The 22,710-nt window shown below is 37.5% G+C and overlaps 1 protein-coding gene across 4 annotated transcripts in view; it reads right to left on the bottom strand.

Moving 5' to 3' along the window:
- Positions 1 to 22,710, bottom strand: part of SMAD2 (SMAD family member 2) — an 83,787-nt gene that overhangs the window by 22,949 nt on the left and 38,128 nt on the right. For 3 of the 4 annotated variants that reach the window (XM_047086338.1, XM_047086337.1, XM_047086339.1), the window contains 4 exons: positions 9,845 to 9,934; positions 8,594 to 8,787; positions 7,369 to 7,503; positions 4,497 to 4,571 (listed from right to left, as the gene is read on the bottom strand). In XM_047086338.1, the coding sequence (XP_046942294.1) occupies positions 4,497 to 4,571; positions 7,369 to 7,503; positions 8,594 to 8,787; positions 9,845 to 9,934 (494 nt within the window). The remainder of the gene's footprint in view (positions 1 to 4,496; positions 4,572 to 7,368; positions 7,504 to 8,593; positions 8,788 to 9,844; positions 9,935 to 22,710) is intronic. The other variant, XM_047086340.1, reaches the window with a different exon arrangement.

Genomic DNA, 22,710 nt, shown 5'->3' with positions numbered 1-22,710 from the left:
TTTCTTTAGAGCTACCAAAAAGCTGGAGATCTATTTATGAAGCCTAAGTGAACTAGTTTACAGAGGCGGATGAAGTCTTCCTATGTAAGCAGAGAGTAGGAACCATTTTCATCACTGAGAGCATCCGCCAAGTCGGGACACACACACACACACACACACACACACACACACACACACAGGACCGGGCTTGCCAAAGGAAAAACCCAGTAACATTTTAATGGCCACGCACAGGCAAATGGAATCTGAAAGACCAAGCACGGATGTAGTCCTCTTCGCCAGTCAGTGTTAACCCACAGGTCTTTAGCTGAGGACAGGGTAGCAGGGGGAGTTGTGGGTGGGGCTGGAAAGCAGTGAGAGGTCCTGCAGTCTTGCCACACTCCTATCTGAAAACCTGCCGAGGGAGGAAGCTGCCCCTACTTTCAAGCCTGTGGTGATCTGATTTGATTAAAACATTAAATCATCATGCATCCAACTCAACTCCTAATCGTATGGAAGAGATCAGCTCCTCAACTTAGCAACCAGAGAGAGAAAAGGGGAATGCTTTCCAAGGGAGAATGTGATCTACGGGACTCTCTAGTATTATTTCAGCATCCAATTAAAAGAACACATGAGACATACAAGGTAGCAGGAAAGACTGACCCTTAATGAAAAGATAAAAGACAACAGAAGCAGACCTACATGTGAAGCAGATACTGGAATTACCAGATCAAGACTTTAAACTGGAAACTGTAAAACTGAAAAATAGATGATCTGAAATGAATTCACTGAATTGGCTTAACAGCAGACCAAAAGTTAGACCCTCTTATACACCACTTGACTCCCAACAAAGGTGCCAAGGTGAATCAACAGGAGAAAGAAATGTCTCTTCAACAAATGGCACCAGAATGACTGGACAAGTGTCCAGGGAAATGGAAGGAAGGGCAGAGATGGTAAATATGTAGGTAAACACAAAAAGTTACTTTTTAACCCTTTAAAGAAACCACCACCTCAAAGTCTAAAGCAAAAATAACACCCTTCGGGGATTATACACACGTGTAAGTAAAATAAAGGACGACAGAAGCACAAATAACAGAGGTAGGTGAATGGAATTAGTGTTGTAAAATGCTTACACTGCACAGGAAGCTGTAAAACATTCCAACTTAACAATCTAAGGAGAAGGTGACCAAACTGGCACTGTAATCACTAGAACACTGAGAGAATACTACTAAGTGCTACTGTTAACAAGTCAAGAGAGTGAATAGAATGGATTCAAACATAAATATATTTGATGAATTTGAAAGAAGGCAGGCAAATTATAAACAGAGGAACAAAAAACAGATGGGACAAATAGAAAAGAAACAGCAAACTGGTAACCCAAACCCAATGATAGTACTAATTACATGAAATAAAAAGAGAGTAAATATTCCAATTAAAAGACGAAGACTGACAGAGTAGGACATACAATGCTGTCCACAAGGGACACATTTTAAACACAACGATACAAACAAACTCAAAGGATGAAAAATCTACCATACAACCAATGAAATAAATAAGAAATGGTGATGTTAACAGGAGACACATTTTATAATGAGGGTGAAATTCATCAGAAGGACATAATAATTTTAAATGTGCACCTGTTAATGACTGAGATTCAAAATACACGAAGCAAAAACTGACAGGCCTACAGGAAGAGAAGGGCAAATCCAATATCTGAGTTGGAGACATTAACGCTCCTCTCCATTACTGACAGTACAAGTAGAGAAAAATGAGAGGGGATTAGGAAGATCTAAACACCACCACTGAGCATGCCCGAAATGACGTAGAGAACATCACATGTGCAGAACAGACCTTCTTTTCAATTATACACGAAACTCTTATCTCTACAAATAAGCCACGCTGTGGCATAAAACAATTTTAGTAAATTTCCAAAGACTGAAATCGTGCATGTTCTTTTGGGCCGTAATAGAATTAAGTTAGAAATCTAGGAAGTATCTAGAAAACTCCCACAATTCTAAAAAACCAGAGTTTAAAGAGAGTTCAATTTTGCTCTAAATTGGGGCCCTGCGTCAGTCAGAACTCACTACAGTGCTGAGAGAGGAGTAGATAGCGGGTAGAAGCCTGGTGGTTGAACCAACTTTTAACACCTCATGAATCAAGTATGTACACTGTCATTACGAGAAATAACTTACATGTATCATTTGGAAAAAGTACCATCTCCCCACTGTAACGGAATTAGAAATATTAGCCTCGGTTCAAAGCAAGACCCCGAAACACTGAATCCGTTGTAGTTGATTTCACTTCTTCTCTCCTTCTCAAACTGGACCTTTATCATAACCAATGATTATCTGCACCTCATCGCTCCTCCCCTGTGTCAGCCCTATGATCAAATAGGGATTCATGCACTCACTGGAATCCTTGTGACCTTCTGTGTCTGGCTTCTTTCACTTAATATAACGCTTCCAAGGTTCATCTTCGTTGTACCATGGATCAGTACATCATTCTTTTATACGGTTGAATAATATTTCACCATACAGACACACCTCATTTAATTTATCCATTCATCATTTGATGGACAATTGGGTGGCCTCCACTTTTGCACTACTATGGGTAATACCTAAGTGAACATTTGTGCACAAGTTTAGTGTGGACGTGTTTTCAATTTTCTTGGGTATATACCTAGGAGTGAAATTGCTGGGTCATATTGTTATTCTACATTTAACTTTTTAAAGAACAACAAACTTTTCCAAAGCAACCAAACCACTTTACATTCTCACCAGCAACAAATGAAGACTCCCGACTTGTCCGAATCCTCACCAACACTTGTTATCGTCTCTTTCTGATTTAGCCAATGTAATGGTGTGAAGTGGTATGGTACCGTGCTGTTGATTTGCATGTCCCTGATGACTAATGATGTTGAGCATCTTTTCCTGGCATTCACTTTTAAATGTCACAGTGGCAGTTGTCCATCATGGGGCAAAAAGGAACACGACCGGTTCAAGAATACAGATCTTTGGCATACAGGCGTGACAGGAAGATGTATTTGGAAAGCCAAATAATGTGTGCAGTAAGACAGTGTGCATTAAGATGCACTGTTATTTCCAGTGGTCATTAGATTATCTACATTTCTTGGTTATCTACTACTCTGAACAGTTACAAGTATGATCTGCTACAGGAGAAGCTTCTTCATCTGGGAGTCTAAATACTGGAAAGATGTGAACAACAGAATCATTGTGAAAGCCAGTCCCCAGCCCCCCACTCCCGTCAATGCTAATTCATGTAAAAATAACTTAGATTATCATAACTACAGAATGCTTTAGTATAAACTGTGTAGAAAAACTGATGGTGTAATTTGACAGGCTGTGATACTAAAGTATCCAATCCTTAAGATTGCAGACAGGGAGAAACAGAGGAAATCAGACAATTACCATGTCACCACAACTATCTCACTGGCAACCTAATTAGTTCTGATGGATTATACATTTTATTGCAGAAGAACTGTTTTAAGGCTTTGACATGTAGTATTTATTACATGCTGAAACTTTTTCTCCACTGCATCTGGAGCGGAGAGCTAAAAATTAAGAATTAACTGAATCTGGTCAGGTACAAGGTGTTTTGTGTAAACAACCTACTATCATTCAGAACTCACTATTAAGTTAAAGGAGCACAATGGGGCACCTGGGTGGCTCAGTCGGGTAAGTGTCCAACTTCGGCTCAGGTCACAGTCTCACAGTTCATGAGTTTGAGCCCCACTTCGGGCTCTGTGCTGACAGCTCAGACCTTGGAGCCTGCTTCGGATTCTGTCTCCCTCGCTCTGCCCCTCCCCCACTCATGCTCGCTCGCTCTCAAAAATAAACATTTTAAAAACTTAAAAAAAAAAATGGAGTACTGAAAAGCTGATCCTCATCCCCCATCTGCAAATTCCTCAGAAAATCTGTTATTGGGTTCATTATGGTTTTTCATCACAAACACGTTTTTTCATCGGGTAACTAAAACTTTAAACAGAAGTACAGAATACTTAAAAAGTATTTGAGGGTTTCTAAATTTTCATTCAATCTAAGGAGAGAAACCGGTAACAATTATTCTGCACAGCAGCATGTGTTAATTTTTCATTGACAAGAGGGCCCTCCTTTCAATGGTTCAAATATGATTATATCAATATAGAAGGTTCTTTTTTTGATGCATATCCCCACTTCTCTAAATTTAAGAGTTATAAATAAGGGGCACCTGGGTGGCTCAGTTGGTGAAGCATCCAACTTCGGCTCAGGTTGGGATCTCACTATTCATGAGTTCAAGCCCGTCATCGGGCTCTGTGCTGATGGCTCAGAGCCTGAAGCCTGCTTCAAATTCTGTGTCTCCCTTTTTCTCTGCCCCTCCCCCACCTGTGCTGTTTCTCTCTCAAAAGTAAACATTAAAAAAAAAAAAAAAAAAAAAAAGAGCTGTAAATAATTCTTGTGGATTCCAAACAGGACAAAAACATATTATCTCATTGTTGAGGAATTTTGAAAGGTAAGTTTTACCTGTATCCATACTTTGGTTCAACTGTTGATCACTCGTTTCTCCATCCTCACTGATATATCCAGGAGGTGGCGTTTCTACAAAAGTTCAGAACAAATCAAGCACAGTTGCAATTTCATCTCACCACCTTTGTCCTACTACCAAAGATAACTAAAGAATCACTCTGAATAGTATATAACATTATTATAAAAAGCAATATTTGGGACTAAGGGCTTAAAATTCAGGTTTTGATCCAAATCTTATAGGTGAATCCTTAAAGCCTACTTGTAATATGATCAAGCTCTCTAGGCATATTTTCTTAGCTATTATTTACATATCTGGCTCATTCCCATATGTATATTTTCTGGGGCAAGAGCCAAAAATAGAACTTCAAAGATGCCTCAGTACTGAATCAGTATGCTTCAAAGACATTAGTACCTACAATTTTTTTTTTTTTTTTAAACTAATGGCCATCATCGATGGGTTACACCTAAGAGGTGATTAAAGGACACAGCACACGTATGAAATTTCAGATTACAAAGTACTACAGGCTCACATTAGGTTCTATGGGTAAAATAGGGTAATATGGTTCAGGCCTGGTCTCGCTTGAGTTTCACATACAAAGTATACTTCTCCAGGGATTTCTAAGCAGTAAATCCTGAGTGTTTGAAGCAGAAATTTAAATCCAAACAGACTACTGCACAAACCTGAGGTAAAATACTCCCTGAAGGTAAGAAAAGTAAGATTCTAATGTGCCATTTCCAAGATGCTTTATGAACAAGATGTTTACATTCAGGAGGCATCTGAATAGCTGAATAGGCTTCATGTAAGATAAATACATTTCTATAATTTTACCAATTATAATTTCAAGGAGGAAAACTAAGTTTAAGGGATTATCAACAGTTTAACATTTAGATGGCTGGATAGTTTTAAGCAATTCAAGATAATGTAATTATCAAAAGGGAGAGGGAGAAAATGTGGGTTAAAGGGCTTCTTTGTTTAACCCTTTACACTCTCCCTTCAACACGCCAACTGCAAATCTGAAGTTTCAAACTCTTCATTAAGTGTCAATACCTTAAAAGTGTTACTGATGAAATTCTCAGAATAAAATACCTTCAAATGCTCAAGCAATAAAGAACACAAAAATAAGACTAATGCACATCAATATGCACTACCTTAAAGGTTAAAGCTAATAAAATTAAACAGAGCTACGCTTTGCCAGTTTAACCATCCATGTCTCAAAGGTCTAAACAGGAAGAAATACAGAACTTTTAAATACTTTATCCTGTTTTGCTTTTCTCCATTATTATGTATAAAATAATAAATAAAGCTATTATCATTTTGGAGAAAATACTAAAATTTCCTTTGAAGTGGAACAAAAAGCGAACCCTTAACTTTCACTGTCAGCTGGAGCTGGGTAAAGCCCCATTGTTCAGAAAGGCAAATAGGTGTGATCCACTTTTGATTTGCTACTTTGTAAAATAAACCAAATCTAAACAAAGAAAGAAAGGAAAATAAACCCAAGCATCTCCACAAGGAAAAACCACTAAGCGTTTTGATTAACAGCCTTCCAAATAATTACCGGGTAGGTGTCTTACAAGACTGTATGCTTACGTCTCGGTTTCCTAGTATTGTTGAATAATACAAATTCCCACATCAAAGACTTAAAATGTGCCCCCCACACCACACACAACCATGTCCGGCCAAGTCTTCCCTGGCGAGTGACCTGTTTCAGTCCTGCCCTCCCCTGCTGGTCCTCGCATTCCACCCGGCTCTAGGCCCTGCCCTCTTAACTTCTCAAAAAGTGTGTTTCCTAGCAACCTAAAAAGCAGTCTTAAGCCCTCTTTTGGAACAAAATAATTGTAAAAAAAAAAAAAAAATTACGCACATTAAAACAATCAGGAAACACTTTCTACCTTAAATTTAGCTATTTTAAAAAATCCTTTTTATGTCTTTAAATTGTCAACGAACAAGCATTTCTTCCATGAGACATATTAAAGAGATCTTTTAAATGTACTGGAAACTAACTTCCTTATGTATTTTCTGTTGTATACTGAAAATAAGAGTGGAATGGAGACGCTGTTACAAAAGGAGAAAAAAAATGAGACACTAAAATATCCAACGGATAGCTTCATCCCCATTTGAATATGGTACCTTTAATTTCTGCTGGGGGGGGAACCCCAAAAAACAAAAAAGGGAAACACAAAGTAAGAAAGTAAGAAAATATTAGTTGTTCTCCTAAAAGAACAGTGAAAACTAAAAGTGCGTTGTGGTGTATTACTAGGTCACGTACTACAATAATCTGAGCAGGATTTGAGAACCATGTAGTTAAATTCATTCACTTCCCAGCAGAGGTGACTGGGGCCCAGATGAAAAAGAACCGAATTAGAGGATTTATGATTTTCAGTACAGCAGTGTTGCTACATCTGTAGGAACTCAAAATATTTTATCTTCTATAGGCATAGTACATTTCTCTTTAACATTATCGAGCTATCTATGAAAATGATTATTTGGGTGGTTTTTAGTTACACTTGCTTCAGGAATACCTTTTTCCTGAACAAGTTATTTTGCTTACATTCTGCATCTCTCTTAGCTTCAACAACTAAGACAAACTTACTAAGATCTTTTCTTTTCTGCTTCTCACAGTACTTTGATTAAAGCCACTGCAAAAGAAAATGAAATATAAAGTAAAACTTTTCTCCAGACAAAAGTGTTTAAAGTACGAGGCTTATACATTTCACAAAATAATCAACCAACAAAGCAGATTTTTCTATTCAAAATCCAGAAGCATTTTTTTTTTTTAAAGTCAAATCACAATTTACTAGTATGTGAATGTTTATGAACAAAATCTGTTTATCTATCCCAATTTTCAGGAGATTCAGAAGGTGAAAATACCTGGGATGTAATTACTCTGTGGCTCAATTCCCGCTGGGAAATTAGTGTTTTCTGGAATGGAGTGGGTGTAATCATCCAGGGGAGGCAGTTCGGTCAGGATCTCGGTGTGCCGTGGCACCAATACCGGAGGCAAAACTGAAAGAGTAAAAGGAACCCAGGTTAATGGCAAAGAGCACAGGATGGGCACCAGGGAAGGGGGACAGACCAGACCTTTATTTAAAAAATTCACACACACAAAAAAGGAAGTAGCCTGCTTCATTTTTAAAATTTAGGGTCCATCCATTTGGCCTTATATCAGTTCCTAAGAAATTGACAAATCTGATTGGTCTTAATTTGCCATGGAGTCCAGAATCTAAATTTCCAAGTTTCAATTTATCCTGTACTTTGAGGAACAAGGACATTCTGGTAATACTATAATGTTACCGTAAGAATTCATATATCCCCATTGGAAAAGTTGCAGGAAGATCTGTGAAGTCAGATTTAGGCCATTTCTAGAAACATAGCTGCACTGAAATTGAAAATTTTTAAATTTTCAAGTATGCAGCTAAGTAAACTAAAAGTCTTGCTGTGGATTTCACAATCTGCTTAGATACAGATGATACCATTAAAGTGCTTCAAAGAAAATACTAAAGAATAAAATGACTGAAAACAGCTCAGGCAGCAGACAGGTACAGAGGTGTATCAGTTTAGTTCCAACCAGACTGTGAATCTGGAGATTAGAACTTCCTGAATAGGGGCTCCTGGGTGGCTCAGTCGGTTAAGCATCAGACTTCACCTCAGGTCATGATCTCACAGTTCGTGGGTTCGAGGCCTGCGTCAGGCTCTGTGCTGACAGCTCAGAGCCTGGAGCCTGCTTCAGATTCTGTGTCTCCCTCTCTCTCTCTGCCCCTCCCTCCCTCATAATCCCATGCACGCGCACTCTCTCTCTCTCAAAAAAAATAAACATTACAAAAAAAAAAAAAAAAGAATTTTCTGGATATGTAATTTTGAGGTCAAATAGTATGCTATCCCAAGAAACTGACATCTCTTATCCTCTCAAGTTTATTTTCCCATATTTAAAACGTTTTAAAAGTAGTTTTAATTATTACCAAATAATACACTAAATTTCAGGTAATTTATTGCAATTTTACACCAAGATTTCCCAGGGGCAATTACATAGCAGTGCCTCATTTACTTAAGTTCAAGCATTTAATTTAAAACAAGGAAACAAATCTAATTTTTCTACCTGGTGTTTCAACTCTCTGGTAGTGGTAAGGGTTTACACATACTTCATCCTTTTTAAGATTGAAAGCATATTCGCAGTTTTCAATGGCTTTGAGTTCATGGTGACTGTGAAGGTCAGGCCAACGCCACAATCGGCAATATATCACATGTGGCAGTCCTTTTCGATGAGACACTTGCAGACGGCCATCCAGAGACCTGTCGAGAAGCAAGGGGAAAGAAACGTGGGAACTTTAAAAAAAAAAAAACAGGCGCAGCTGACTGGGCTAAATTAATACAGTACGAGCATAAAGAAAGGAATGACAGACATTTAGTTAGTTTTAGTGAGTACAAGGAAGAAAAATGTACTATTTAATGGGTCGGATATAAAAGCAAGCAGCACCACGCTACAGATGTTTCTCATAAATAGGCTACGTAAATGACTCAGATGTCAATGAATGGCTAACCACTTGGGAAGAAATTGAGTTTTTTAAAAAAAGGATCATAGAGTCTGCTCGAAAAACTTTTTGTCAACTTCTATCTTGAGTAAATCAAACTCTTATTTAGGGATGCTTTGAAGGGCATTGATACTGTAGGTGACTGAGGTATCAAAAAAAAGGAACTAGTGTGAGGAATGGGAAGTACCAACAATGATGTAAAGTAACTTACTCAATCTAATGTAACTCATTACCCAGTTGTGACTGTTTTGAGGACCGAGGTATATTCCTACAGCTCACACATAAATGCAGATGGTGATGAGTATGATGAGATGAAATGGACATATACCAAAATGCTCAAAAAGAGAATAAGGTGACTTTAAAAAAAAGAGAACATAAAAATGAGTTAGCCTAGCGTGAACTGTGATAGGAGGGGCTTGGTAAATAACTACGTACTTATTAGTATAAAGAAGATGAGTTTAGATGATAGCAAGAAATTTAGCAAAAACTGGTTAGGTATCTACTTGAAAATTAGGCCAACAACAGATTATAATCTAGTCTCAAAATCAAATGAGAATAGAGTTATTATCGAAGTTCCTATTCTTTAGGGGATGCAGTAATTTAAAGAAGATTCAAAAGTAGAATTTCATTGATCAAAACAGCAGCTGACACATTTAATATATCATTAATACTGGCAAGCAGGTATTTTAAATGCCATGCCTTATTTACATTAAGGAAACATCCTAGGCAAAATGATACTGAGCAACCCCTTACAGGTCTTCCAAAACAGCCCCCCCGCCCCAAGATTGCTAGGATTCCATAGAGGGCAGAATATTCACCTGGTTTGTTCAGAGAAGCTGTAAAGGCCTGCTGTATCCCACTGATCTATCGTATTTGGTGTACTCAGTCCCCAAATTTCAGAGCAAGTGCTGTGCATAAATTGAAAAACAAAAAATTGATGTGAACATGGAAGCATGGTTATTCAAAATACCATGATGTAAAACATGGAAAATGTACAGAATACTTCCTTCACCCAGAAAATATATATACATTGCTTCACTTTTTCACGGGCTTTTAGTGCTGGTTTCTATATTTTCTATATGAAGGAAGCCAATAAAATGGAACATGTGACTCCAGATAAGTTATGATTATGTTTTAAAAATGTGAACACCAATGCTCTCTAGCTTAATGAAATCATACCTATAATGCCCCTTCCAATTTCCACTACTCACAGCAAAAGACCTAATACCTATGCCACCAGCCTTACTAACAGTGCATCGTTTTATAATCTAGTTTAAAAACTTAGCTAAAAATGGATGTCGACTGGTCTTTTTAATACAGGAAAAATTTCACTTAAATTAGATACATACCCAAAGTTAATATTTTCACATTATTTGTTTGAGAAACTCACACGTTCAGTTCTACTGGAAGTTATTACTGCTCTCTTATTGCTACGATGGAGAAGGAAGTGCATTTTGAAGTCATTCTAACAGAGCGTAACCACCTTAAAAGTTCTGAGAAACTGCTGTGAGGATATGTCAAAGTACCAAATTCTAAAATGGCAGGATGAATATAAAAGATGTGCTGTGTCTCGTTTTCAAAAATCAATGCACCTGAAAGACACAGACCAGAAAGGTCTCAAACTTTTTCTTCCACATCTCCTTCCAGAACATCAGCATGCCCAGAGATAATTCTCCCTATTTTCCCTGCCACAATTTCAAAGTAACTTCTTATCTGTGGGAGGAGGGAAGGAGACCTTCAAAGGCAGTCTGGAATGGGAACTTGTGCCTGTCAACGTGTCTCAGGTCAGAAGCTGTACTTTTACAATCAGAGTCAAAAGGTAATTTCTGAAACAAACTCAAACTCCATTTCTCTCATATTACAAAATCATCAAAATTTCAAAGAGGAGGAAGAATCGTTTCAAAACAATATTTGAAAATAAAATCAAACAACTGATTAAACTCCAGGTGCACACACTGCTAAAGAGCTAACTGAATCAACATTTCAAAGGACAATGGTGAGAAGTGCCGTCTTCCTGTGGCCCGAAAACACACATCCCCGCTGCTGGGCTTGGGCTCCGGGGCTCCAGGGCCTGCTGGGCTTGGGCTCCGGGGCTCCAGGGCCTCTCCCAGGTCCTCCAGACACTTTTCAGGCCATGCCTTGGGGGCCACAGCAACTATACTGGTTGGCTTTTACAAATGCATTTTTTGATACTCCCCAGCACCCTTTTAAGATACTTAACAGATTCTCTCGCTTTTCAGGCTTCAGAAATCAATCTTTCATTTTCCAAAAGACAAAAGTCAGAAAAAGCCAAGAAACTGGAAAATAATTTAATCTTTTTCCCCCAAAGACGTACTGACTATAAATAAAACCCATGACCACACATGGTTCTTCTAAGATATTTATCAAGTGTCTACTGAGAACATATAGCACCATGTAGCTTAAATCACGAACAAAATCACCTACATTCTAGAGTGTTACGAATCTGAATTTAAACCTCAGAAGGAAAGGTATACAGCTTACTCTTCAGCCTTTGAAAATAATCCAAGGAAAATTATTAACAAGAGATTAGATTCAGAGGCAACTCTGCTCCTATGAGAGTAGAATGAAGATTTCACTAAAGTAATTCTGACACTGACACAGAACCAGAATCTAAAAGAGAGAAAAGCTTAAGTTGTGCTTTTATTCAAGCCTTGAAATAAATCAGAAAATAATCAACATTATGTTCAGAACATGCAATCAATCAACAGGCAGGCCAACCTAGATCCCAAGCCTAACTCTGCCACTTTCCAACTTGCATATTAAGGTATATTTAAGCCTCAGTTCTACTGTTTATGGTAACATCTCTCTCCACAATTGGAAGGTTTACTTAAAAATAATAAATCTCCTTCTAGCTAGCAAAATTTTTGCTTGTTTATATAAGAAAAAGTATTTTTTAAAAGCATCAATTTATAACAAAACACAAAAGCACCTGGAATAAACGTAAGTACAAATGTGGCAAAACTATACAAAGAAACATTTTCATTATTACTGAAGAACACAAAGGAAACTAAGCAAAGAGAAAAACGCGCATCTTCCTATTCAGGAAGACAACATCATAGTGACATCAATTCTGCCGAATTTATTATTTGATACAATCTCACTAAAAAGCTCAGACAAAATTACTCCAAATATAACATACCAAAATAAGTAAGAATGATCAGGAAACCTTTAACAAAGAAGAGTAGAGAACTCTGAAACACAATATAAATTCTCAATGGAAACTGTACACAATTAGCAAAAGAGTACATGAATAAAACAAAATAGAGGTTCTGTCTGTAGAGTAGCCTTAATTAGGCAAACCCTCCTTCAGACAATAATGACAGCCTCTGAACAAAATATAATAAAATCAACCATTTGAAAATGGTAGAGAGGGACCAAAAGGACAACATCAAAGGGAAGTCAAACCTTTGCGAGAGGGGAAAGTGAATGAGATGCATTTATGTGGCCCTGTATCCAAGGATAGCCCCACAGTCTAAGCTAGGCAGGGCAACTAGACCTTAAGCAGAAAACCACAGTTTTACTGACTTGCACAAATAATCAGAGAATGGATCTGGGGCTGCCAGAGAGGCTGAAAAAAGAAGAGGAAAAATCCTATAAAGAAGGAGTCATGTGGGGGGGGGGGGGATCAAAATATGAATGTGAACTCTGCCCAAATCCTCGACTGATTTGTCAACTATATACATGGGGGAGAGTATGTGGCCTGCCGAAAACCTGCATTTGGAAGTCCGGAAACACCAAGTGCTAAAATCTCAACTGTTGCTTTTACATCAGAGGCAGACAGTTTGGACTATGAGGCTGACCAAAACTATCTGCTAGAACAAAAATCAAAACTCTTCAGAGGAAGATAACAGAATTTAGTCTCTACAGTATTTCACCCCAAATATCCAGTATAAAAAGCACAAATTACTAAACATATGAAGAAATAGGAAAATGTTACCCCTAGTCAAGAGAAAGAATAGCCAATAGAAATAGATCCTCAAAATCCTAAAAGACCAGGATTTTGAAGTAACTACTGTGAACATGTTCACAGACTTAATGAACAGACAGGAATCTCGCTTGGTGATGAAAACTATCAAAATGAATCAAAAGGCAATTCTAGAACTGAAAACTACAAAATCAAAAATAAAAAATGAACCTGATGGTTGGAGAAGACACAACAGTCAGTCAATTTGAAGATGAGTCAATAGAAATTGTCAAAGCAGAAGAACCAAAATAAAAAAGACTGAATAACAAAAAGGATAGTCTCAATAACATGTGCAGTTCTGAGAGGAAACAAGAAAAACCGGAAAAAAATACCTGAAATGATAATGCCTAAAACATCTTCAACTTCAGTGAAAAATTAAACTGATACTTCTAAGAAATTCAGTGAATAACAAGCAGTTTAACTACAAAGAAAATCACACTTGGGCACATCACTGTCGAAATACTTAAAAGATAAAAAGAAAATCTTCAAAGTGGTTAAGAATTACAAAACTCTTGGCACAAGGACTCCATCTAAACTCCTGCACTAAGACACTTAACTAAGCTCTAGCATGGCTTCTAGGAGCCTAAGGTCAAGTCCCTCATAGGACCCAGACCCTTTTGAGCTCCTGTTTGGAAAAGGTCAAGGCGGCCAAAAGAAGTTACCATTTGTTCCAACCAACACTAGTCCATAGGCCCCTGACTTCCTTTCCTTAGAGCATTTATTTTAAAAACTTGCACTTGTCAATCCTTTTCCTGTCTCTTTGAGATGTATTATGTGTCTCCTACAACTCAGGAGTGTCTTTCTCAAGGACCTGAAATCCATTCCTTTGAAATGTAATCAGTCACCAGAAAGGACAAGGCCTCTGTATCCCAGGCTATCCTCAGAGAAAGGGTAGAAGCCTAACTTGAGAAATGCCATTTAGCAGACACAGACGGCCACATTGACACTGACCAACCAACCCACTAACCCATTTTTTTTTTTTTTTTGGTAACTTTTCAGTTCCCTAACTCCGTTCAAGCCTCTATTCATTCCCGCTGCCTACTCTCCTATTCTCCCAGTCACCTCTGTGCAAATCAAAACTGAGCTCAGCTCTTCTCCTACCATTGTGATTACTGAATAAAATCTGTTTTTACCACCTTGAAACAGTATCTGGCTTTAACTCCGACAGCAGCTGGAGTAGAACAATCCACATACACAGAGCCATGAGCACATGAGTAACAATTTCTCATCAGAAACAGAAGCCAAAAGACAATGGGACATCTTTAAAGAGCTGAACGGAAAAACAAACTCAACCTAAAATCTATATCCCACAAAAATATCCTTCATATAGTAAGCCAAAACAAAAATATGTTCAGGTAAACAAAAATTGAGAACTCATTTGTAGCAGACTTTGCCCAAAGAAATGCTAAAGGAAAGTTCTTCAGGATAAAGAGAAACAGCAACAGATGAAAACTCTCAATCACTGAGAAAAATTAAGAGACCTAGAAAGTATTAAGTTTGCAGGAAAATGTAAAAGACACTTATTTTTCTCTTAATTTCTACAAAAAGGAGATGACTGGTTACAGCAAAAATTGTAACTCTAAAAGCATGTGGATGCAATTTGTAGGACAACAGCAAAAGAAACAAAAGGATGTGTTAAAAACAGCTATACTGTCACAAAGCTAAGGATTCATACTGTCATTGGGAAAGCAACCCTTGCCCCTGAAAAGGGGAAGAGACAGAGAAAAAATGCATATAGAAAATTAAAATGAAACACTAAAAAATAACCTCAAAGGAAGGAAGGAAGAAAAGATGACCAGATGATAATAGAAAACAAAGAATAAAGTGTAATGGGTAAAAGGGTAAATCTAACCACATCAGTAACAATACACAAATACACCACATATTCCAATAAGCAGCAGACACTTGTCAGAATGAATACAAGATATAAAACATCTACAAAAGAGATGTATACCAATAAGCTGAAAATATCAGAATGGAAATACACAATTCATGCAAGCAATAAGCTTAATAAAACATAATAGCAGAAATATAAGACTTTAACACTAAGAATATTATCAGAGATAACAACATATTTCATAATAAGGTCAATTCATAAGATGACATTAACAATCCTATGTGCATCTAAGAATACAGTGTTAGGGGTGCCTGGGTGGCTCAGTCAGTTAAGTGTCCGACTTGGTTTTGGCTCAGGTCATGATCTCATGGCTTCATGGGTTTGAGCCCCAGATTGGGCTCTGCACTGGCAGAGTGGAGCCTGCTTGGTATTCTTCTCTCTCTCTCTCTCTCTCTCTCTCTCTCTCTCTCTCTCTCTCTCTCTCTCTCCTCTCTCTCTGCCCCTCCCCCACTTGTGCCCTCTCTAAATAAATATAAATACAAATACAAATATAAATACAGTTTTAAAATGCATGAAGCAAAAACTAACAGACCTAAAGGAAGAAATGAACACATCAACAATCAGAAATTTCAGTAACTCTTTGGATAGTCTGCCAAAAAGAAAAAAAAAAAAAAAAGCCATATATCACAGAAGAGCTGCACAATCCTATCAACCAACCATTTGATCTAAGTGACATGTACAGAATCCTTTTCAAGTGTACAGGGAACAATAAGAAAAAGCGATTGTATGCTAGGGCCATAAAAATAGGTCAATTAGGGGCACGGAGGTGGCTCAGTCGGTTAAGCAGCTGACTCTTGACTTTGGCTCAGGTGGTGATCTCTCTCACAGTCAGGAGATTGAGTCCCAAGTTGGGCTCCGTGCTGGGCGTGGAGCCTGTGTAAAATTCTCTCCCTTCTCTCCCTCTGCCCCTCCCCTGCTTGCTGCACACTCGCTCTTTCAAAAAAATTTTTGAAGGGTCAATTAATTTGGAAATTAGCAACACACTTCTAAATAACCCATGGGTCAAAGAAGAAATCACAAAATAAATTAGAAAATACATGACAATGAATCTACAGTATAAGAAATTGGAGAGGGGGTGCTAAATCTAAAGTAATGATTAAAGGGAAACTTACTGCTTAAAAACTATGTTAGAAGGAATAAATACTTTAATGATGTAATCAACAATGATATAGTTCTAATCAGCACTGTACTGGAGGTCTTAGCCAGTGCAATACGGCAAGAAAAAGTAAAAACAAAATACTGGAAGGGAAGAAATAAAACCACTTTTTTTAAAGCCAAATTCAAAGAAACAGAGAGTAGAATGTTGGTTACCAGGGGCTGGAGAGTGGGAAAAATGGGGATATGCTGGTCAAAGGATACAAACTTTCAGCTATAAGATGAATAAATTCTGCGGATCTAATGTACAGCATGGTGACTATACTTAACAATACTGTACTATATATTGGAAAACTGTTAAGAGAACAGATCTTACAAAGTTCTCTCTCCCTCCACAAAAAAAGGTAATGTGAGGGGATGGAAGTGTTAACTAACTTTATTGAGGTAATCATTTTGCAGTAAATGTGCATCAAACTATCACACTGTAAACCTTAAACTTACATGTTATATGGCAATAATCTCAAGAAAGTTGGAACAGAAACCCTGCGTTTGTGGACAATAATATAATTATTTATATAGAAAATCTCTGAAGCAACTTCTAGAACTCATTAGTAAATTTAGCAATGCTACAGAATATAAGGGCAACTTATAAAAATCCATTATATTTCTATATGCTAGCAATAAACAATTTGAAAATTAAAAAATTTAATTCCATTTATGATAGTGTCAAAAACCAAAATATTTAGACAAAAGGTTTAATGCAAGATATATAAGGCCTGTACACTAACATCTAAAAACTTTAAAGAAACCTAAGTATACAAAGACCTACCCTGTCTCTAAAGATCAAATGACCCAATATTAAGATGTCTATTTTCCCTAATTCCCTGATAATATTGGTCTATGTTTTTTCAAATCCATCCCAATCACGATTTCAGCAAGATACTTTTATAACAATTGACAAGCTGATCAGAAGTGCAAAGGATCTCGAATAGCAAAACAATCCTGAAAAAGAATTACTGATACAACATGGATGAGATATATTTATCTTGGGAAGACTTAGTTGGCTGAAAGAAGATGAACATAAAAGACTAGACACTGAATGATTCCATTCACATGAAGTTCTAGAAGGGGGAAAAAAAACCAAACTGAAAGTAAAAAAAAAAAAAAAAAAAAAAAAAAATCAAATAGTGGTTGCCTCAGAAAAACCACTGGGAAAGAGTATGAAAGAATGTTCTGGGTGATGAAAATATTCTTTATCTTGATACCCTGTACGTGCATTTGTCAAATCTAATCTTATTTAGCACTTATGATTTATGTATTTTGCCATTCGAAAACTGAACCTACAAAAACAACAACAAACCAAAGAAAAATCCCAAAAGAACTCAATGAAACTCAAAATGGAAAGTAGCAACACACAAATATTCATACAGTAATTTAGTATATGATAAAGCTCCCTATGAACTGATAGGGAAACTCTCTAAAATATCATACATATTAAGTGCAAAAAAGCAAATACAGTATGTATAGTAAGGTATCTGTTAAAAAAAAAAAGAAAAGGACAAATAGAAATATCTATAAGTATTTGTGTACACATACAGGAAACACACACACACACACACACACGAACAGAGGTTATCTGAGGTGAGAAGGAAGGCTTTTCAATGTTTGCTGTTTGTAGGTATGCATGCATGTATGTGTATGTATAAATGTATATGAATTTTTAAACCACTGAATATATTGCCTTTTATGATGAAACAAATGAAACAAAAGAAAATACTGCCACAGAATTAAATGCAAGTCAAGTCATCTTGACATTTCTATAAAAAGATCTGCTTCTAACCTTAGTTAACTAAGCGTAAGTACAGATTGTTATTTCCTATTCTGTGTCATTTCAGCTCACTTTGGGCATCGCTGCAGGAGACGATAAAGTGCCAGCTGGAGCCCTGTTGATTCTCTTCTGGCACAATGTCTTCTCTCTCTAACATGGACCTTTGGAACCCATTTTCTTCTACATGCATTTATATCAACAGCCCCTTCCTAGCCTCCTTTTGACTTCACTATTAATTCTTTCGGTTTGCCTACCAAACCAGGTCAATTTTTAAGACCAACCGGAGTCTAGGGGATTTAAGTCAGGCAAGTTTTAATCACCGCCTCTTCCTTAAACATTGGTTCTTTATAACCACATGTTATTTTTGCCCATAAGACCCTGAGCTCCCAAAGATCTCTGCATACCTACCAGCTAGTAACAAGGTACTGGTGACTAAATTTGTATTTTTATAGCATAAAAACTGGATCACAGGGGTGCCTGGGTGGCTCAGTCTGAGCATCAGACTTCGGCTCAGGTCATAATCTCGTGGTTTGTGAGTTTGAGCCCCGCTCTGACAGCTCAGAGCCTGGAGCTGCTTTGGATTGTGTGTCTCCCTCTCTCTCTGTCCCTCCCCTGCTCACGCTCTGTCTCTCTCTCAAAAATAAAAAAACATTAAAAAAACAAAAAAATTAAAAACTGAATCACCAAACTCCTAATCATACTAAAACATCTATTTTAAGTAACAGTGCAGAAAAATGGCTCTCTCAGATTTTCAGTTTGTTAATAAGGAGTGGCAACTTGTAATTGCAAGTATAGACAGTTCCTATAAAAATGTGAAAAGAAACAAATGCAGGAAAAATGTTAAAGAAATAGCACTGACGGTAACAACTACATAAAAGATCTTTTACACATTCCCTATTTCAATAAATCTAGAATGTCACCTATTTAAAATACATTATTTTGTGTTCCGTGAAAAAGGAAAAACTCTTCTAATTTTACTTACAAGATCCATCCCAAGGTGAAAACATGGTCATCTTGGAATCCATGAAATATGGACTAACAATTACCTTCCTGAGTTAGCTACTGCATATCAGGTACAGGTAAGACTTTTAATATTATGGACCTTATAATAAGCTGCAAGCTATGTATTGCCATTTCATTTTATTTTATTTTTTTTTTCAACGTTTATTTATTTTTGGGACAGAGAGAGACAGAGCATGAACGGGGGAGGGGCAGAGAGAGAGGGAGACACAGAATCGGAAACAGGCTCCAGGCTCTGAGCCGTCAGCCCAGAGCCCGACGCGGGGCTCGAACTCCCGGACCGCGAGATCGTGACCTGGCTGAAGTCGGACGCTTAACCGACTGCGCCACCCAGGCACCCCTGCCATTTCATTTTAAATTAAAAAAAAAAAAAAAAACAAAAAAAAAACTCAGCCTCAGAGGGAAAATAAAATAACAAGGTCATACACCTAACAAGAGACAGGGCCAGGATTCTAGTCCACATCTTACCAAACAACGCTCTCACTCTACCAAGAGCTTTCTAAGCTTTTACTTTAATACCAACTTACATCAGCATTTCTAGGACTAAAGCCTATGGATACTGGGGCATCTCAACTACAGTACTTGCAAGGGTGTGTCTGGTTCCCACAGTAACTTTTTAAGTTACATTTTTATTCTGAGATAATAGTAACTTCCATATCCACATACCCTGGGATATGGGTCACCAGGATAAGCCCCAGTCTTTATTGCTTTATCACCTCAACGTCTGGGTTTGGATCTGTTACAAGCACCTCAGCACCAAGGGTAAATAGATCAACTTAACGTGCAAATGATGACATCACACCAGAAAGGCCAAATGGTATCAGGGTGTGTGCTACTTAAATTATGTTTCACAGCAGTTGTAGAGAAAAGAAGTAGGAGAATTTAGCAACACTGGGCACGTGGCAGTACACTGACCTCCTGAGAACTTTAGTCACGGGTAGCGTGCGGCACCACAACCACAATGGAAACAGAAAACCAGTATCAACAGAAAAACAGCATCATTCATTGAACCGACATCAGAATTTTCTTGCTTACAGAGCTCGGTATACGTAAGCCTTCTTTGATAGGCTTAAGTTTACACTACATTCTGTTTCTATATATTTAAACAATATTAAGGGAAGCCACAAGAAATGTCTGTACAGTACCTGAATGTGAAAAGCATCTACTGGCACAACATTAAACTATTTAGGAGTAATAATAATACAGGATAGATCCGAGAATGCTAAACTAATAAACCGACTTGAAGTCATATACCCCAAAAAAGTATAGACTTTTATTATTATCATTGTGACAGCACTATCCCAGACACATCCCCTCAACATTTCCTTAATTTATTTGACCATCTGACTTCAAGACACTCTAAAACTCTTAAGTATTAAAAAATACCAAGCTAAGTGGCTAAAAACATGAACATCTCAGATACATTCTGCCTGACCAAAGTTTGATATTGTTCACTAAAGCAATTAACATAGACTGTTGCAAACTATGTTGAAATTGGATGTAATAGACCGTAAATCATCTACAATGCTGTCCCTGCATCAATACACAGACAGATGAGCAAGCGTGCCCATGTGAGAATCTCATGCAAGTCCTGCAGTCCTTTGTATGCAACACAATTTCTTAAAGGCAGATTATCCCCTATCACCTGTGTGAACTTCCTGCTTATACAGACTGAATTAAAAAAAAAATAAGTTGGAAAAGTTATTAAAATCATCAGGACGCTAAAGTGCCAAAAAAGTCGTGTGACATACAATGTATCACTGATCACAGAACAGCCAGATTAGCTAGGTTTACTTGTTAGTAAACACGGCAGAAATTCCCAGAATTTCCCTACTAAACTTTTACAGTAAATATCAGTAAAATTAACACACTGAAGCTTTTCTTCACCTAAGAATAAATCAGCCTTTGAAAACTGAAGTTAAAAATTGAAATCTAGTGTACAATTTACCAACTATATACATGCAGAAGTATTTTTTTTTTTTATTTAAAAAAAATTTTTTTTTTCAATGTTTATTTATTTTTGGGACAGAGAGAGACAGAGCATGAACGGGGGAGGGGCAGAGAGAGAGGGAGACACAGAATCGGAAACAGGCTCCAGGCTCCGAGCCATCAGCCCGGAGCCTGACGCAGGGCTCGCACTCACGGACCGCGAGATCGTGACCTGGCTGAAGTCGGATGCTTAACCGACTGCGCCACCCAGGCGCCCCAATACATGCAGAAGTATTTTAGGTGCACATCTCTGTTAACAATTTACCACTTTGGTTCCAAAAGACATTATGTTTGTTAATTAACTTACTGTATTAAGGACATGTATATTTATTGATTCATATACCATGAAGTATTACTGTTCTTGCCTTATTTGCATGATTTACTGACGCAGCTCAACTACCACTGTCAAAAGCAATAAACCTCACTGTTTTACCAATTTATTATTTTTCATTACCTTCTTGCCTAAAGAGTGTATTTCTTCTACAAATCAAGAGGAAGAATCCAGGTTGTCATAGTGGAAAGACTACAAGGCATGCTGAACACACTGAGTGACATTAAAGGGGGTAACAAATTAGGAGAATGATATCAACAAAAGAAACTTCACTCGAGGCTCCAGCTCTTGTTTACAGATGTACTCATGAAATACGGACTTCCACGGAAAAATCAGAAACTACCCATCCATAATTATTTCTACTTACAACACAACACCCCTTTCATTTCATATAGACTAAAGTGTGTGTTTTAAATAGCTCAGGAATCAAGAACTGATCATTATAACAAAAATAAAATAAAATAAAATAAAGTCTTGGGGCGCCTGGGTGGCTCAATCAGCTCAGGTCATGATCTTGCATCCAGTCTGTGTGTTCGAGCCCCGCGTCGGGTTTTGTGCTGACGGCTCAGAGTCTGGAGCCTGCTTCGGATTCTGCGTTTCCCTCTCTCTGCCCCTCCCCAACTCATGCTCTCTCTCTAAAATAAACTAAAAAAGTTAAAACAAAATTTTTTAAAAATAAAGTGTCTATAATTACACATGCTATACCTCTCTGTGTACGTCATCATCACTATACAGTGAAGAGCTGAGAAACAGAAAAAAAGAAAATGCCTACCTCCAGATAGGTCTTTTGCCTTCCTTCTATCACCAAGAAAGGAGCATTAGGAACACTCTTGTCCTTAACAAATCAGCGAAAGGTCCAAGTAAACAATTAAGAAATTTTCATTGGCTACAGAAAACTTAAAACATTACCAACACTTATTTTAAGTACTTACTATGTACCTGGCATATTCAAAATACTTTACATATACTATCTGATTTATACTCCTATCAACCCTATAAAGTTAACATCACCATTATTTTTCAAATAAAAAATTGTGAACAGTTAAATAAGCCAGAAGGTCACAGAGCTATTGCAGCTATTGAAATAAGAACCAGGACTTACATCCATCCCTGGCTGGCTTAAGAGCCTAAATTTTTCATGGTACACATTTCTGCACGATGAAGGTATAAATGCACAACCTCAATCTTTTAGAGGACTATGTATTGACTGTCTTTTTTTATTTTCTGTATTAATACCCTGGCATTGGGGGCCTTGATGGGAAAGCTGCTAATTACAGGGCTAACTCTTAGAGGTAACAAGAGACTCTCTAGTGAGTGCACCTCTCTTACATAAAAATTAACCATTCCAGGGCCTATACCCATAACTGTTCTTTCAAACTCTCACACATCATGCCAATATTCCTCCTGCCCTAAATCACCTAGGGCTAGGTACTGGACAGCTAGGAATGAGCCCTACAGTCCAGAGCCTGCCAAAACTATTCAAACTATCCAATCCTAATCTCACTCAGCATACCTACCTGGCATTGCTCATTACTTCCC

The sequence above is a fragment of the Lynx rufus genome, unplaced genomic scaffold, assembly GCF_022079265.1.
Source record: "Lynx rufus isolate CCGP_SWC_20201006 ecotype Redwood Valley unplaced genomic scaffold, mLynRuf1.p SCAF_20, whole genome shotgun sequence".
NCBI classification, from domain to species: domain Eukaryota; kingdom Metazoa; phylum Chordata; class Mammalia; order Carnivora; family Felidae; genus Lynx; species Lynx rufus.
Note: the sequence above shows the minus strand (reverse complement) of the source record. Positions and strands in the feature narration are given on the sequence as shown.